We start from the raw sequence: 20,016 nt of genomic DNA on the forward strand, positions 1-20,016 counted from the left end.
ATATCCTAGCTCGTGGACCCTGCATCTCTCCACTAAAAGTTGATAGAAATGTCTGAAGCAAACACTTTTTTTGATGAAGGTTTTTCCTCTTTTCTCTTTGCATTTTAATTTTTAGACAACTTTTCTTACATTTTTTGTTTAGGGAGATCAAGACAAAAGACAAATGTGTTTCTTTCTTAGGGAAACTGTTGCCGTTTAGCACAATTAACATACATCTTGGAAAAACATAATAAACGAAGTTACATTCGTGCAGTAAGGTGTGACCAAAAGCCATGATGCTGTTGGAAATACTTACATCGAAATTTTCAATGCATGTGATTACAAATGCTTTCTGGACCTTCAGATGCTTTTAAATATTTGTCCTGGCTGATGGTTAGGAAAAAATCTTTTTATGTTGTTTCATCAGAGCCCTACTACACTTATCCCTTTCCACCAACACTACCTACCAGCACAGATCTGCTCTTTCCTGCAGGTTATTTACTGATGCAATGATATTTCTCTATTGTAGTCAATCATGTTTTTAGGGAATTTCTTTGAGAAGCTAGCATTTTGTTTAGTTTGCTGGGGAAAGGAGGGAACCAGGTGATCTGGCATATTTTATATTGTGTGTAGGCTGTGCAATTAGTTTCTGGAAGAACATTGCCTAAGTTGGAATATGTCATTTAAATCCAATTTTTAAATTAGAATGAATTGGTGCTATGTTCCGAATATAACATGCAGGAAGCTACAGGCTCAAATCCAGCACTGAATTGAAGATATTTTTGGAAGTGCAGTGCTCTGGAGATACTTTGAAGACCCAGTTTTTATGTTATTTTTGTGAGGAGAAATCCAATTTTGAAAGCTGAAGCACATTTTTATCTACTCTTTTATATTTATTATTTACTTTGTTGCATCAGCTACTAACCTTCTACATGGAACATTTATTATAAAATGGAACATTGCACTCTCTCATATCCTTTTTCTGTCCAAGTTATAGCTGTGAAATCTATTTGGATAAAGTACTCAAGACCCTTTTTCACTGTTGTAAATGCATGGTACAGCCTCTGACAGCAAGCCATTCATGCTGAAGTTTAAATAGTACTGAATTAGCATCTTTTAAAATGTCTTTCCTTTTATATTATCAGTGAAACCTGTCAAGCTTTCTCTGTTCAGTAAGAACATTACTAATTTAGGTCACAATATCTTGAATCCAAGAGACTGGTATGCTTTAGTTACTATTTTTATATGAAGAAAAAGGACTGGTATGTGATCACAGACAAAAATCTGTGTATATAATGTGTATATAAGGGGCTATTCACTATACTTTTTTGACTGGTAGGATGGCTTTATGAGACAAGAGGGTTCCTTAATCATATTTACCAAAATGGCAAGGATATACTTGTTTTAATCTGAAATCACAGATTTTAAAATAAATTGAAGAAACTTTTGCTTGCTATTTTGGTGTTGTCTCTGGTTTACATACCATCTCTTTGGCTTTTTGAATATCTAAGGTTGTATGCTAAAAGGATGCATTAAAAGAGTACATTCTCATAGTACCAGTAAAAAGAATGGTTTCCCTGGCAACAATTATAATCTTACAATATTATAATATTTTCTTTTGAACTGTGCAGTGTTAAAGGAAATGGTCACTTCCTGGACTGACTGTTTTGACTTATTTGTAAGTAATAAAGATGATTCCCATTGTATAACTGCTGAAGTTATCAAAAGCAATGTGAGTCTTTATGAACTGTGTAAATAGTGTTCTTTAATTCCTCTGTTCATGTCAGTAAAGCTAAATGGAACACTGTTAATATGAAAAAGTTCTTCACAGAACAAGGAAGAGGATGGAAATAATAGCAGAAAGAAGGCACAGGTGAGTGGGTCTATTGTGTTATAAGCAAGTATGACAAACGGATTTGACATTCTACGTATTGAATTACTGTAGCACTCATTCACCGTATGGCTAAGAACAGAATGAACAAATCATCCTCACATCAGTATTATTTCTTCTATAAAAGAAAGTGAGCAAACCAATTCATAGGGCCACAACAGAGGCTTATATTGACTTCATCCTTGCTCTAAACAACAGCAGCAAAACTGATTCATTTTGCTGATTTGTGTGGATGGTTATAACTGAAAGGTATCTAAAAATACTTAGGACGACTTTCATGTAGAAAGGTAGTCCTAATTCTTTTTGCTCCAAATGCATCTCTCCTACAGTAATTACTGTTTCTACAACTGTTACTGACACGCCAGTCTTACCTACTTTCAGACGCATACATTTGCAAATGAAACAGCAGTTTCAGATGGAGTCCATGGGGTTACGCAGCTGTTTTAAATGCAGTGGCTGTGTCCAGACATACAGCAGCATGTGCTTGCAGTGGCACAAACTGTTGAAGCACACACCCCTGCACATGCCCTTTGTTACTGGCAAATTGCCTCTCCTCCTGGCTCTTCAGCCAGAGAGCTGGAGGCAAGGCCCAGCAGTCTTAACTTGTAGCCTGGAGCAGCATTGGTACAGGTCAGGCAGTATAGAGGCCTGGCTGGTAGCCCTGGCATTGATCTGGATGGCCCAGGCTCTGTGTGCCAGTGTATACTGGTTGGGTGCACGTTTTATTTTAGCATTTTAATATTCGCAGTGTGCACTTTGTGGCGCCGCAAAGAGGCTTGTGGCACCACAAACTGCAAATGCTTGCACATCTGCAGCCAGTCACTTTTCAATATCAGGACTTACAGTCTTGCTTGCTGCTCTCAGGATATTTTTTCCAAAAGTTTGGCACTCTTTAAATTTATTTATTTATTTTACATTTTCTTTTAATGGTGAATTTTAACTAAATGTAAAATTAAAGTACAATGCTATGAATAATTTATGACCTTATCAATTAAAATAAAAATTATAATGTACTATTTCATGTTAGTCTTGGGGACGTGGGAAAGCTGCAGACTATCATTTCTATGCACATTTTTATTTTCAGAAATAAATCTGATTTTTCTACTATGTCACATAAAAGGCCAAATTCTGCCCTGACCAGTCATCTATATTGATTTAAAATGACTCCTGAGAGCAGGTTTTGTTTTAAATTCATTTCAAAACTTGACAAAATATCTCTGATATTTTAATATGCCCTGCAAATTAATCCTATATATTCTTGTTTGGAATCTGCAAACTGTCAAATCTTTCACTCTCATACTCTAGATAAATAGATGTATCTTTTGGAATCCTATGCAGAAAAGATTGGATGTGGACTCCAGGTTTTGGCACTGACTGCCATACAGACACAGAACGACCTGGGTCTTAATGACACTGATGGAAGCAATTTTGATTTACTGCAGTTGTTGTCAAAATTCACAAGAAGTACTATTTGAAATTTCTCAGATTTTGTAATTTGAAAAATGGGAGGATATATTTCTATTCTTTTATTAGTTATATCTATAAGGCTTCCACTACCTATATCCCTTAGGATATGTTAGGTGAATTTAATGAGGGTTAGGTCGATCTAAATTCTGACCTGCCCAATCTTAGTTCATTTCAGGAGATGCATTAAATTATATTGGGAAAGGGTTAGACCCAACTACTGAAAGTGTATTCATGTTCAGAGAGCAGCCCTGGGGCTGAGAAGCCCCAGCCCCAGCCCCAGGGATGTGTTTTTCCTGCCCCCTGCCCCACTCTGACCAGGTATTTTTAACCCCTGGCTCCTTGGATGGGCAATCTCAACCATGGACCTGTCAACCTCTTCGCCCCATGAACCCATATGCCCCAGCCGATCCTGCCCACACCTTTCCTAATGCAATTTACTTAGATCACATTCTCAGTGGGCTCCCAGCACCGGTGAATGTCTGCACAAATGGGACCCGATCTATAATCACATGGCTTAAAATAAACCACATGATAATGGATCAGGTCCTGGAAATGTCTGCATGTATGCTTATTCAAAAGCAGAGTATATTAGAGATTATTTCAAAAGGAATGCTTTCGTTTACTAATACCATTTGTTCAGTGTCTTTTAAATTGAATGTGCTATACACTGAATAGCACTTTACATCTATCTCTAGTGGGTTTTAAACATTTTAAAGAAAATAACACAATGTAGTTTCAACATTTAAAAGAAAATGGCGTGATGGCTTTCCATCATAAATATCTTTACAGTATATACATCACTTAGAGGTTTTGGCCAAAGTTTTGAAAAGTCACAAGTGATTCTGGATTCCTCTGTTTGGCAGCTGTAGTAGTTACACCTTAAAGGAAATTCAGATTTGCTGAGTAGCCATCCTCTGAAGATCAGCCACCTTTAAAAATGTCTCTAATGAGCCATCCAAATTGTGGCAACCTTGACTTTTTTCCTTTAAATAAGATTTTAATTACTTTTTATTTTTGTATCATGAGTAATATTGAGACCGAAAAGAAGTGAAGTTGGACTTTTTCTGCCTCATGTACTTACTATTCACTATGCATATGAAATGGGTACAAAAAAACCTTAACCAATATATTGAGACACATTCTTAGTGAGAAAAAGCAGCAGTACATGGTAAAAATTAATGGCCACAGAAAAGAGAATTAAACACATGACACGAGAAGAAAAAATATAATGGGAAACAGTATTATCAATCCGTGGCTAACATACACAAAGAGTAAATGTATAATGAGAGTTTTAATGCTTTCATTTATGCTTTTTAAGAAGATAACTTGACTGTTTTTCCTTTTTCTCTTTGGCTGAGACAGAGAGCAGTGCAGGAGTTTGACATCAGTTTGTTTTTTCTATGTGTCTACGCAGATTAATATTTTTCAGTGAATCTTGTGCCTCTTTCTAGAATTGATTTATATTTGCAGGATTCACTGTTTTGATTTTATTGAATATTGCATTTCAGTTTAATTTGCCATGGCAAGGCTTTCAAGAAAATCTTATCAATATTCACAATTTTGCTACCTGGAAGCAAAATAATTGTGAAAGGGCAAAAGAGGCAATAAAAACACTGATTTAATTTATAGTCTAGTAAAGAAGAAGTTGCTCTATTTCACCCTAGATAAATCAGTAAACACTTTCAGTAAAACAAAATACTATGTTTCTTCCCTTTCCCTGTCATTATATAAAACTAATAGTTTTCATTGTACTGTATTAACTCAATGCAGATTTGTCACAGAAAAGGTAAACTGCTGTTAGTACAGTCACCTTGACATTTATCTGTATTTTTATTAATAGTACTAAAATATTATTAGGATTATTATTTCTTTATGATATGTACTATGTTGCATTGTATCCCAGAATGTTTACAAGGCACATAAGTATTTACTGCAAAGGCTTTGCAATATATTACCCCTTACAGAATGGAGATTTTGCCCACAATGAGAGGAGTTTGAAGGATGCAACACTTCCATACAACCAAAGATATACTCTTTATCTGATGAATGCTCTCCTTATAATTAAGTTGTCATAGCAATGCATTTTTAATAGCACTGATTCATATGCCAGTAAAGTTCCAGAGCTGCAGCTCTTGATATTTTTTCACTGTATTCCTTTATGTTAAATTTTAGCTTGAATACTTACAGAAATGCCAGACTGGTAACACCAGCAGAACAATAGATTATGATCAGAGTTACAGGCTGAAGAATAATTTGACATACACAGTGACCAGAACATTGCATAAGACTTTACATTTCTTAGTTTTTGAAAGAGAAAGTAAAAGCAGAAGGCACCCTATCATTGATAATGCTTAAAATGTAAATGTTTAATGATTTAGAATCCTGACCAATTAAGGTAATGCCTAATTATGAAAAAGAAAGGTTACATACCAAAAACTACAGTTTTTCAAAGGTGTTGCTTTAATATGTTATTTGAAGCTAGGCAGCTCCTGGACAGCCTCACTTGGGCAAATATAGCACTTCCCTGAAGCTTTTCAACAGGATATTCATTTTCTTTTTAGCCATCTCCTTTCAGGGAGCCTGGCATCAGGGAGCAGCTAACTAATGGAGCAATCAAGAGTTTCTTTATCAATACCTAAAAAATAGGGAAACAATTATTCCAGGACATGAAGAATCCACAGGATCTCGATATTGCCCAAAGGTCTTTGAGGGGTACAACAGCAAACACAGTGACAGAAGATTGTCTTTCCATGTGTTTTTTTCTATTTCCTCTCAGATATGCAGGCTTAATTAAACCAAAGAGAAGGCTGCAAGGAAGCAAGAGACAAAAGGATCATTTGGAGAATGGCCCTGAAAAAAATCCTGGCACTTCTTTGGGGCAAAGCATCAGCTAAAAAATACCAGGTTCTGGGTACAAATAAAATTACTTTAAGGTAAGAAGAGTTCATGCTTCTACAATGAATCTTATTGCTTCATTGGGTGAAGGAATAAATGTTCCTCATCTATCCTCAGCTGGTAGAAAGATGAAGGGACTATAAGAAGCTGAACAGATTTTGCTTCATCATAGAGAGTAGCTGAAAAGGAGCTACTCTTCTAGCTAGCCTACTCCAGGGGCACAGGGAGACTAAGGCCTACTTTGTAGGGTGGAGGGGGGTGGGGCTATGAAATAGAATTGCATCAAGGAAATGTCTGACTTTGTTTTCCATTTCTTAGTCACAGGACTCTGAAGGTAGGCTGACCACTTCAAGAAGGGTAACAACACAAATGTCTCTTTGTGGTACTCAATATTCAGAGTCAAGTTCAAAAAGCACCAAGGTCTTCCCCAACTACCTCATTTTCTCCCATTAAACCTTGGCAGTCCTAGTGAACATTAGAAACAGTTAGCAGTAAGTGTGAATGTGGGAAGGGCAAAACTCTTAAATAACCTGCAAATTCTTTTTTGCATACACCCATTTCTCAGAGTCTTGTTAATACTACAAGCCCCAAGAAGGGGAGATTCATAGATTTCATAGACATTAGAGCTGGAAGGGACCTCGGGAGATCATCGAGTCCAGCCCCCTGCCCGAAGGGCAGGAAGTCAGCTGGGGTCATAGGAGCCCAGCAAGATAAGCATCCAATTTGCTCTTGAAGGTGTTCAATGTAGGTGCTTGAACCACTTCCGCTGGCAGACTGTTCCAGACCTTGGGGGCTCGGTCAATAAAGAAATTCTTCCTTATGTCCAGCCTGAAATGGTCTCGCAGTAGTTTATAACCATTCAACCTCGTCATCCCTTGGGGTGCTCTGGTGAACAAATGTTCCCCCAGATACAGGTGGTCACCCCTGATTAACTTATAGGTGGCCACCAGATCACCCCTGAGCCTGCGCTTTTCCAGGCTAAAGAGCCCCATAGCTCTCAGCCTGTCATCCTAAGGTCTGTTTTCCTGACCTCTGATCATGTGCATCGCTCTTCTCCAGACTGTCTCAAGCTTCTCCACACTCTTTTTGAATTGTGGGGCCCAAAACTGGATGCAGTACTCCAGCTGCAGCCTCACCAAGGCCGAGTACAAGATATACGGGATATGCTTGAGAAGCATCTATGGATGCAAGTCAGCATTTTGGTCGCTTTACTAGCTGCAGCATCGCATTGAAGGCTTGTGTTCATCTTGTGGTCAATGATGACCCCCAAGTCTCTTTCTTCTGTAGTGCTAGCCAGTGTAGCACTGCCAAGCCTATAAGAATACTACAGGTTTTGCCTCCCAAGGTGGAGAACCTTGCATTTTTCAGTGTTGAACACCTTCAAGTTCTCATCCGCCTATTTCATGATCCTGTCAAGATCCACCTGGATCACCCTCCTGTCCTCAGGTGTGGATGCTTTACCCCAGAGTTTGGTGTCATCAGCGAATTTGGCCAGTCCACTTCTGATTCCAATGTCTACATCATTAAAGAAGATGTTGAACAATATGGATCCAAGGACAGACCCTTGGGGGACCCCACTGGTCACAGGGCACCATGGCAATTGACTTCCATCAATTACCACCCTCTCGGTCTGACCACGGAGCCAGTTTCCCAGCGAGTGCATCGTGGTGCACCCAAGGTCACATTTGGCCAGTTTTGCCAAGAGGTGATCATGGGATACCAGATTGAAGGCTTTTTTGAAGTCAAGATATATGACATCAATCTCTTCTCCCTTGTCCAGGTGATAGGTCACTTGGTCATAAAAAGAAATGAGATTGGTCAAGCAAGACCTACCCTCAACAAACCCATGCTGGCTATCCCTCAGGATGTTGGCATCGACCAGTCCATTAAGGAGGGCCTCTTTAATAAACTTTTCTAACACCTTCCCTGAGATAGAGGTCAGGCTGATGGGCCTGTAGTTTTTTGGATCCACTTTCTTCACTTTCTTGAAGTTAAGCACCACATGGGCCTTCTTCCAGTCTTTGGGCACTACACCAGAGCACCAGGAGTTCTCAAAGATCCGTACCAGGGGTTGGGCTATGCTTCTTGCCAGCTCCTTGAGTACCCTGGGGTGCAGATTGTCAGGGCCAGCTGACTTGAAGGTATCCAGCCTCTCAAGGTGTTCCTTCACAAGGTCAGCATTAATGGAGGGCAGGGGAGGTCCCTCACCCACACCTCCCTGTCCCATAGTGGGCATAGGTTTCCCATGGGACTGATGAAAGACCGAATCAAAGTACCCATTTAATAGGTTGGCTTTCTCCTGTGCATCAGTTGTCAGTTGTCCCATCTGGTTTAGCAGGGGTCTAGTGTTGCCCTTGCTTTTCATCTGGCTCCCCACATATCTGAAAAGGACTTTTCATTGTCCTTGATACTCGAAGCTAGTTGGAGTTCAGTTATAGCCTTGGCTTTCCTAGTTTGCTCCCTACAGGTCCGGACCAGTTCAGAATATTCTTCCTTGGAGGTGGATCCCATTCTCCATCTTAGCTGACAAGTTCTAATTGGACAAGAACGGTAGGATCTGTCTCCTAAGTGAGCATCGGACTTAGATGCCAGGTTTAGATAGTGGTCTGGTGAAAATGTGTGAATAAAATGCATAGCAACCCTACATTGCTAAGATAGAAACATTATGGCCATCAATACTGCTGTGATTGTACTAAAGAGAATCTTCATATTTTCAGTTAAAGCTTAACATGTCTCAGTGCAAATCTGATCCATCTTGACAGGTGCTGAGTGGAAATGGCATTCTCCTCACGCTGATTCCCAAAGGCTACAAACACTTCAAGAGACTTCTTAAATGCCTTAGTCATATCAAAATAAAAATTCACAATCAAAACAAAAGTTTAAAAATAGCCAAAGAAAATTTGCCCCCTGGGGAGGGGAAGGGATAAAGAAGAGAACCACACATGCCAGATGCTATTCTCATTGCTTGTAGCTAATAATAAACAATTGGATACTACAGTATCCAATTATTCAGTATAAGAATTTTAATATAAACCAAGGGTATGAGTTAAGAAACATATTGCAGTAAGTTAAAAGAAGGTAGAGACTTTCTGAAGAGCAGCTGGTATGCAATGAGTTTAGAAACTTACTGGAATTCCCCATATGATGGACTGCCTCTCCACTGGACAAATCACCAGATGCTCTATTTGGGTCTTACATTATTGTACCCATCAGCTCTTAATATTCTCCAATTTTAGCTAAGCTCCTCTCCTTATCTTTCTTTTGCTCCTCTGGATCAATCCTTGGGAATAAAAATATTGATTGGTATAATGGAAGCTCCCCTAGGTCTTCAGAACACTGAAAGATCCAGATTACTTAACCATGCCCTTTTTTATCTCTAGCAGGGAACATCAGGCCAGGAGACATCCGTCTCCTGGCAGGGCTGGGACACTGCACCCTGCCCCTGGAGGGCTGCCTGCTTCTGGGGTGGGGAAAATGTCCCCCTGCCCTGGCAGCAGGGAGCTCCTGGCCACAGCTCCCTAGTCAGGGGCATGTGGCTTGGAAAAAGCTGCATGGGAGGGGCAGGTCCCAGCTCCCTGCCCCGACTCACCAGAGGGCAGCTAGCAGCTAGTTCACTGCAGCTTACTGCCCCAGTCCTGCAGCTTTTTCCAAGCCCCATGCCTCAGTCACCTGATCGGGACACAGGGCTGGGACCTGCCCCTGACTGAGACAGTTCCCAGTCCCTACTCCACAATTGCAGGGTGGAGCTGTAGAGTCTGTTTTCTGCTCAGCTCCATGAGCACAGTGGTGGGTAGGGAACAGGCTGGGGAGTCTGTTCCTTGCTCAGCTATGTGAGCATAGAGCTGGGGAGGGAACAGGGTCTCCACTCCCACCAGCATAGCGCTCCCTGTGCCAGCTCGACAACTGCAGAGCCAGTACTGGGAGATTCTTATCCCATAGCCTGAGTCATAAAGATCTCATGAGTCTCCTCTGAGTCTCACAGTTATAAAGATCTCCCATCCCCCTGCTTCCCAATCACAATGGCAAAGCAGGGGCTGGGACATAAGGATCTCCCAGCCTCCACTCCCTAGTCACACTCTTGGAGTGGGAAGCTTGGAGCTCTCTGCTGCTGGGGCAGGAGGAGATAGTCACCCCCCAGGCTTTGGTTGTAGAGCCTGCCCCAGCAGCAGGCAGATCCTGGGGGCAGGGAGAAATCTTCCACCCTGGTGGCTGGCTAATTGGGAGCAGATTTACTGCCAATCAGGTGTCTACATGAATGCTACTGCACAGCTAAATTGCCAGGGATCCTGGTTTTTTCTGGAAAAAAAATCCCCAATTTTGGATTTAAAAAAGTAGCCCAAAATCCACATTTTTCCCATGATTAAAACACCACCCATATATGAGTGGTGTTTCATTGGAGTGAATGTGTAAAGGTAACCCAAAGGTAAGCCAAAATACACATATACACACACACATTTGTGGTGTTTTATTTTAATCATGGAATTTTATGCATTCCTTTTTTTAATCCAAAAATTGGGTATTTTCTTTTTTTTTTTTTAAATCAGAGAAAATCAGGATCCCTGGTTATTGCAAGTAAATTTTCTACTTGCATTTGCAGGTAGCAACTTTACTCACTATTAGCAAGGTTTACTGCGCAGTAAGCTTGTACACTTGTAGACGCACACGCTTACTGCACAGTAAACTATACTACTGCACAGTAAAGCATCTACATTTTGGTAAGCACAGACAATTAGAAAGGCAAGGTAAATAAATTGAGGTACCCAAGTTTAATACATTATTTTTTTGTTTTCTAGCCTTTCTTAATGAACCAGTTGCATATGAACTGATTCCCATTCTTTAATGAATGTTGAAGTCCAGTGAGTAAACTTTTGCCACAATATGTCATTGTTTTTATTACCTTGTAAAAGGGTAAAAAGTTTCAATCTGTTTCCAGTTAAATGATTGGATTAATCAGCACTCATGAAAATATAAAACATAGTTCTATTGTTGTTGTATTCATATATATGTATTAAGAATACCATGCAAAAGTAATAAGAAAACTAAGAATTGTGTCTGAAATTGCTGCTCAGAAAAGTTAGTTAAGTTTGATGAGGGACATTAAAGAGCAACAGTTAATGAGCAATATAATGAATTTTGAACATATCAGATGCTTCTTACAGCAGGGTACTATAGAGAGAAACTGAGAAATCAGGAGTGAGGAAAATAACAATAATACAAGACACATTTTGCTATGCAAATGCCTTTAGCAATCCTGATAACATCATATGCAAACAAGAGCACATAGCTATGGAGTATCTCTTTCTACAACAGTAACATATTGTTGCAGTGAGATAAGCAATGTGGAACACCTTTGAGTATCTTGATCAAATATCTTTAGCAATACAGTTTTATTGTCTCCACAGAAAAGGCATTTATGAAGACCTGGGCTTAGAGACGAATGGCAGAAATGACAACTGAACACTCTCCAGAGACTTATACTAAAAGCAGCAGAGATAAAGGCTACCTGACAAAAAATGCAGTCAGTACCACTGCATACAAAGCATTGCATTACAAAAAGATTGTGACTGGCCTTTTCTACTGTGCAGGTTAGAGAGAGGATGCGGAGAGAATGGTAGCCTAAGCTGGATTTCCTGCATTCTGGTAAGTTAAGTTGTGGAACTGCTAAGCCCCCACAGAGGTCAGAGAAGAAGGCCTGTACTCTACCCGTCATCATCCACCTCTTCTGTCCTATGAAGGCTATGAAAAACAGCTAGCTGCTCCAGAGGAGTAAGTACACCCTACAAGGGCCGCATCTACATGAGACACTTTCTGTGCAGTAGCTCCTTACTACAAAGTAGCGTTGTGTGGCACAAACCATGATGTGACATTACTGCAGAGTAGGGCTGTGCAAAACAGCAGTATTCAAGGAAACACTGAATCATTTCAAGTTTTGTTTCATTTCAAAAGCACTGTTCTATTCCATTTCGTTGAAATGGTTTCACTGCTGTTTCAATGTTTTGATTGGGCTGTGATTGGACTGGGGAAGGGAACTCAGTCCAGCCCAGCTGGGGGAAGAAACTCAGCTGGGGAAGGGAATTCAGCTGGGCTGAGTTCCCCAGCCCAATCACAGCACTGGGGAGTGAAAGCGAGTCAGACTAAGATCCCTTTCTCAGCCTGATCGCAGCGCTTGAACCCAGCACTGCAACTAAGCCCAGTGGTGAGAGGCAGAGCAGTGTACTGGCTCTGCCCACCTTCTGCCACTGGGCTGGTAGAGCCAACTAGAGCACAGCCCAGCAGCCAATTGGGAGCGCACCCCTGGTTCTCCCTGGTCTCCCACCACCTGGCTGGCTGATTCAAAACATTTTGAAACTTTAAAAATGTTTTGACTGGAGTCATTTTGTTTTGAAGCTGTCTCGAAGCCCTTTGTTTCATTTCAATTTTGCTGTTTCAAGCTCAAAAGAGTCAAAACAGTGTTGAAACAAAATAGCCAGTGAAATTTCACATGGGCCTACTGCACAGTAGTAACAAGCTACAATGCAGTCAGTGTCACTTGAAAGCCATGCCAGGACACTACTGCCCAGTAGCTCTGGTTACTGCACAGTTGTTTAATACGTAGGTATGCAAGTACTAAATGACTGCACGGTAACTATAGCCAGTGAGGAGTGGTAATGAGTGATATACCTTTGAATGCATGGGTTTTCTGGGAATTCCCTCTCTATACTTCCCATGTAACACAGTTGTACCTTATCCTGTATAAGGAGTGCAGTGCACAAATAATCATATCCTTAGACTGCAGCATTGTGCAACACAATACTCTTTAGTGACATGGTCATATGCTATTTCTCAAATGGAAAATTGCTCACATTAGTCTCAGAAATTCTTATTTAGTCATGTAAGATCTTAAAACCTCTTTACCATGCTTTAATTCTGTAGGATTGTCATCCTATTATCCAGTCTAATGGAAAGCGCTGGATAGTAGCATAGTTAAGGCAGGGGTTGTAGAATAGGGCACCATCCATGGTGCCAAGTTGGGGCAGGGTCACAAAAATTGCAGCTGCTGAGCTGTCAAACCAGCCACTTTGTGATGCCCAGGGATGCTATCCTGTGCTGTCCAGGGAGCAGAAATGCAACCGTGTCTAGGTATACCTCTGGCACTGGCTATGGCTCTGAATGTCTGGATGATTAGTCATACCAAAGGTCCAAACTTTTGAACTTTGTCAATCACTGACTTAATCCTTTACTCCCCACAGAATAAAAAAACATAAGCTTAACAGCATGGCATTTGACAGCAAGTACATGGTGATGACCACCCTAAAAGTTTCTCTCATGTCAGTGTTCTGTAACCTCTTTGTGATATGCCACTGTATCAGTTAAAATGGAACAAGTATATGAACAGCCACTTTCAGCGCAGGAATTTTTATAGGACAGAATATGTTGATGTTGTCTGATAGGTGCCACCATGAACATTAGGCTATTAGATTAAATGGAACAAATCAGTGGGCAATGTTTTGTTCTGTGGTTTTCAGAACAAAATTAGAGTGTTCATAAAAGCATGAAAAAGTCTCATGTAAGATTGTAATAATTCATTTGGAATTTGGAACATCATCTCACTGGTGCCTTTTTTTTACTTTGCTACTTTCCATGAAAATGCCAAGTTGGCATAAAACCCAGGCACCTAGTCAGCAAACATTCCTATTTAATACCTGGCCATGACTTAAAAAAAATGCAACATGTAATAGAGACTCTGACCCAAACAAAAAAAATGAAAAGATGTGTTGAAATAATATAAGTCTCAGCACTGTACTGATCTACAATTTTGTTGTATAACATCAAATTAATGTCAAATAATACACTGGCTCTATGGACGGGTGTGTTTCCCAGATCAAAGAAGGCTATAAAAAGAACAGATACATAGCTGCTGGTACTTTAAGAAATTTATTTGTAATCATAGCCTAAGGCTTTTTCCTGATCCTTTTCAAGTTGCAATAAAAATTATATGAAATATTTAAAGTGTGAACAGGCAAATTTACTTACTGTTTCCTGGATGCCAGCGTACTGCATTTAAATATGCATTACAGTAATGGAACAGAAATTCATGCTTGGATTGGATAATTTTGCCTTGAAGCAAGGGCATCAGATCATGTCCATCAATAATTCTGAATAAGAAAACATTTCAAAGTCAGGATAAATAACTCAAACCTTCCCTGCCTGGGAAGCAGCTATAACTATACATTTCCATTTCTTAATAAACACAAACTCCGCTCTACATGAAAGTTAGAGCAAGCCTTCCTTTTATGTCTTAAGGGGCCACAACAAATTGACAAATTTGGAGCAAAACCTTTGGGTACTTTTCTCCCTTGATTGTCTGCATTGTTTAAAGGGTCATTAATTTTGAATGCTGCCTTTTAAGAATGATTAGCTTCCATACCCTGTTCTCTCTATTTTTGGTTTGGGAAGCAATGAAGTCCATATAAGGAAATTATTGTAGCAGGAGCTGCCAGGTACAGAAACACATAGATCTACTACAGCAGCTTGAACACAGCTTTGCTATGATAGCTCATGTGATAGCTCAAGTACAGTACATTAAATTTCCATTGCATTCATAGACTCTGCTCTGCCAGTTATGGCTGAGAACATTCACTGAAGACAACAACAAAAACTTTAAGGCTCTAGCTAAGGATATTACACGTAATGGAAGTAAACACAGATTCAGTCATACCAAATTTTAAATAAATAGTTTCCTGAATATATATTGGCTTCATATTTACTATATGTACAAAGTTTCTAATGGCTGCTGGACATTTTTGGTGATTCTTTGAAGACACCAATCTATTTAGAAGGAAATGGAGTTACATAATCAGCAAAGCTGGATGTTTCCATTAATTAAGGCATCAGTTAGTTAAAATTAACTGACAGGAAAAAAAAAATCACAAGTTACAGTTTTGACATGGTGTGAATTACAATTTTTACAACAGTTTTTAGAGATTTATTCATGCCAGCTAGGTTGTTATACTTTAAAGCATTTTGAAAGACATCCTGTAAAAACAATTTTTGAAAGTTAAAACTTTTAATCATTCAAGTTATATTTAATTATCATATAAATCTCTTTCCCAAATATTGTAAATAATGCTTGTAAAAAATGTGAAACAGATACTAGTTGGAAAACTAAACAGATAAGCCAGAGGCAGATATGAAAGATTTCCAAGAGTACATGATATAACACTGTCACCCTTCATCCTAACCAATGGGCAGGGGGAAAATGCTGGAATTTCAAGTCACGGGCAATTTTGTCTTTTCAAAGCTCTTCCACCTTTTAGCTAAATAGTTTAACATTGACAGCATTCATCTAGTAACCAGAACACCTAGACTCTAGGTCCTGTGCCTGGAGGCACTGGTGATGCATAGGGGTGTATGTGGGTGCACATGCACCCCCTGAGCTTGGCAGTGCACCCCCTGGAAAAAGGTGACGCCGACACTGCCAGCGGCACCTGCGGGTGATCACTGCTTGGCATCCCCCTGTCCTTGCCGCTGACACCACCAGTGGCATTTGCGGGTGGTCCCCAATTGTGGATGGCATCTGTGGGTGGTCTCCGACTCCTGGTTGGCACTCACCACCCCACCCCTGCCACTGACAGCACTGTGGCTGCCTGTAGGAGCTCACGGCTTGCCGCTGCCATGCTCCCACTGCTGACAGTGCTGCCACCACCTGTGAGAGCTCACTGTGCGCCCCCCACCCCCAGGCTCTGGGGGCATGTGGTGTTCATGCCTGGAGGTGGTTTAAACCTGAGAGTTCAACTTCTCAACAAAATGTTCTAACTTTCAGGCTATGGATAAGGCATTATGCAGCCCATTCTTCAGCCTTCTTCCTGAAGGTGTCCCACTGGTTAACCAGGAGAGAAAAATAACTAGAGCTGGAAAGGAGATGGCAAGCCAGGAGGAGGGTGGCACTGTAAGATGGATGTTGCACAGAAAAGGGAAAAACTCTAGGTTCTATAATGGGTCCCTGTCCTGTCCTGGGATAGAACCTATCCTAATGCCATTTATAAAATTATAACTATTAAATGCATGTTGCAGCTTCAACCAGAAAACTGTCTGAGAAATCATAATCTAGAATCTGGTGTGCTGGCTTAGCCCTGTCTGCTAGATCTGACCACAGAATGATTCCGTATCCTGTCCTGACCCCACATGCCAGTGTAGAACCAATATTACAATCTTATCAGGGGCCAGCAGCAGGGACTTGGGGGAAGTCTGTTCACCAGGGCTCCCCTTGGAGTCACCAGGAACAATGGCCACAAGCTGAGGGAGGATAGGTTTAGGTTAGATATTAAGAAGAATTACTTCACAGTAAGGGTGGCCAGAACCTGGAATCGGCTTCCCAGAGAGGTGGTGCTCTCACCTTCCCTGGAAATCTTCAAGAGGAGACTGGAAAGGGACCTGGCTGGGGTCTTATGACCCCTGCCACCCCCAGTGCTGCTTCCTGCCCTTGGCAGGGGGGCGGACTCGATGATCTGTCCAGGTCCCTTCTGACTCATTGATCCTATGATTGTCCAACATGAGGGACTCCCCATGGAAGTCCCAGACTGTTTAGGGCCTCTGGGAGTGGGTACAGAAGAAGAGGTATATTGATTTTATCTAAGCAAATACACTTTTGATTTTACATGCCCCAAATAAACACTTGCTGCCAGGCTGGTATTTTTCTACAGCTTTAGTGGTGATCCTCCTTACAGGGGATAACTAAATTTAGGAATGGACAAAACAGCTTTGGAGCTATGTATTCACATTAATAACAAATCAAAAGACAGGTTCAGAATAGTGACTGGGCTATGACACAATAAAATCCTCCTCTCCTAACCAAGAGAAGTGACAATAAAACATGCAGGGCACATCTACATGTGACACTATGTCACTGTAGAAACATGCTATGGCAAGGTAGGGTTGATGGGCAAAAACGGTGATGCTGCAGTTACATCGCCATAGCAACACTCTCTCATTTTAGCTCACTGCTATGACGATGTAACAACTAAAAATAACTGTATGTGGCCAGCACAGAGCCTTACAGACTATTACAGAGCCATAATTTTGTACTTTCAAAAGGAATTACTAAATGATGGCACAGTAACAATGCCACCATATGGCCATGTGTAGATGTGCCCACAGTTTAGAATATTTAGGGCATCAAAAGATTTCAGAGCTTTGAATTAGAAATTGTTAAAGTACCGTAGAAGTGGCAATGCCCTTTTACACTTTAAACAAGGAAAACATTAGAGGACTTTAAATCCCAGGGATGTTACAGGATCTGGTAGATCTGTTTTACTCCAAGGTATTTTACTTTTTATTCACATATCTTTAACAACACCTTATTTAGCCAGCTAATGATCCCAAGGCTATTTTATACAAATAGAAAAATGTTTTAATGATTTATTTTTTTCTCTCTTCAGAAAAAAATTAAACTAAAAATAAAAATTAAATTATGAAATGCAGAAATCACTCAAGATCTATGTTCAGCAAAACCTAAGTTGTCAAAGGCATCAAAGGAAATTTTATCTGTTCTAAAAGTTAGAGACATCAAATGACATCTTTGCTCAGGATTTTTTAACTCACAATATTTGGAGGGACAGTATTTATATAGATACAATTCCTGAGATATTTAGGTAAGTATGATGGAACCATAAGGATGACCTAAGGACAGAGAGGATGGGGGAAAAAGGAAACTGCAATTTTAACAAGTGGAAGGAAAAAATAAAGGAACTCACTTGGAAGAGAATGAACTTTGACTTCAGAATGAGACATGATTTTGCTTTGTTACAGTAAATTCTCCAATTCCCTTCTGTATTTATCACAGTCACCCTAAAGTGGGAGGCAAACAGTATGGCTGCCTAGTAAAGGACAGGGGCCTAAAACTGAAACCTGTCCTCAGGCCTCCAAAAGTTTAAATCCCTGGCACTGGGACATCTACACATGCAACAAATGAGCACTTAAAAGCAGTTCCCAGTGCACATCTCACGGTGCCCCCATTGGGAACAAATTGAGCCCAACAGGATAGGCTGAGTCTAGGATTGCTCTGCCCTGTTCTGCCTCCCTGCAACAGCCAGGGGGAGCTTCAGGCTTCACCACATGCCAGCCCCAGGAAGGCAGGGGGCATAGGGGCTCTGGAGGGCAGGGGGGAAGTAGGGAAAGGAGGGGAGCAGTCCCAGCTCAGCAGGCAGCTCCATTACAGACAGGGGAGGAGACTGGGCTGGCCCTGAGTGGGATGGGAGGAGTTGTCCCAGATTCTGGGTGCTGCCTCCCTGCCCTGTGGAGATCAGGACACATCCCAATCTCCACATGGCTGGCAGGCAGTGTCATGATGAACCAGGACAGCTCTCCCTGACTCCTGTAGCCCCCTGCTGCCTAGGCTGATTGGGAGCAATTTTCTTGTGGTCAGCGTCTACATGTGTGGTATGGCACATTAGTTAATGTGCTGTTTTTCTAGTACCTGTATCTACTAGCATTAGTATTAGACTAATACACGGTGTAGTAATTGATGCACATGTGTACATGGTGAAGCTTTACTGCACAGTGTCTTGTGTAGATGCACTCACTGAGTGGTAGCAGAGGCGGAGATAGAAAAATGGACACATCCACCAATGGATGACATCCCTTGGAAGATTCTGTGAAAAACATCAAACCGCTAATCATTGCATTACCGTTCCTGGCACTCTCTGCTGGGGAGGTTAATTGGGAGCATGAGGTTGTTCCCCTCTACAACTCAAGAGTTTTGTATGTCTATATACAGATATATCCATAAGCATATTTGTTTCTTGGCTATGGATCTGCTTGGGGATATAGACTCCTTTCTGATTTATTTATTCCCTTGTTCTTATGGTCTTCCATAGGCCATGCTTTAGTATATAAAATAATATGATGTCACTTTACCACATAATAGCAACACTGGGAGCAGTGATCAGCTAGAGATGCTCCCATGAAACATTTCAATGTCCACAAAACTGTATTCTCTGACAGGAAAATGTTCTTTTGAAAAATTTTCAGGCTGTTCTACTTAAAATCCACTGAATTGCTTGTCTAAATGATTTCCCTCAGGACTAAATTTTGTCTCAGTTATGCCAGTGCAAAATCTAGAATAACACCATGAAAGTCAATGTTTTACTCTTATATAATTTAGATCAAAATGTTTTTCTTAGTAGTAACTTTCACATACTTACAATACTCTGCACAAAGTACTATTTCCTTTTATCTGTTTTTGTTTTTTTTTTTTACCACCAGTTGATATAAATTAATTGAATGTCCCCTTGGTCTTGTTCTATGAGACTACAAGACAGAGATTTTTTTTCTTACTGAATTACTTATTGTTTTCTATGATATACCAAAATATCTTTTTTTCTGAGAAAGAGAGAGAAATGAGGGTTAGAAGCAGATAACAGGAGAATGATCTAGAACTTAAGCTCAGATCTGAGTTGATTAATAAATCTTAGTTTTTGTTTACCATCATTTTCAAAACTCTTTTGAATGAAAGTCTGAACCCACTGTTTTCATTTAACAGATTAGGAGACAGATGCAGAGGGACAAAACTCTTGTTGACTTAGGTGATGGAGAGTTGTAGGGGGGAATGAAACTCTACCTGGCAAAAAGGAGAGATAGAGTGCAAAGAAAGGTAAGGGTGGACTCGTATGTCCCTTTGCTTGTCTAAATGGCAGGTTTTTAGGCAAGGCCAAAAGTGCTACTTACACACAGCTACTTCCTTGGCAGGGTAGACACACAAGCATGCATGCATAGACTAGGCATACACAATAGGCTATAACCCGGTT

General features: G+C 40.6%; 1 protein-coding gene across 1 annotated transcript in view; it reads right to left on the reverse strand.

Moving 5' to 3' along the window:
- The window catches only part of STS (steroid sulfatase), a 179,677-nt gene that overhangs the window by 37,635 nt on the left and 122,026 nt on the right, over positions 1-20,016 (reverse strand). Inside the window, exon 9 of the mRNA XM_090064043.1 lies at positions 14,246-14,367. Within this exon, the coding sequence (XP_089920169.1) occupies positions 14,246-14,367 (122 nt within the window). The remainder of the gene's footprint in view (positions 1-14,245; positions 14,368-20,016) is intronic.

This window comes from Crocodylus siamensis, chromosome 1 (assembly GCF_052110815.1).
Source record: "Crocodylus siamensis isolate JL-2025a chromosome 1, ASM5211081v1, whole genome shotgun sequence".
Classification (NCBI taxonomy): Eukaryota; Metazoa; Chordata; order Crocodylia; family Crocodylidae; genus Crocodylus; species Crocodylus siamensis.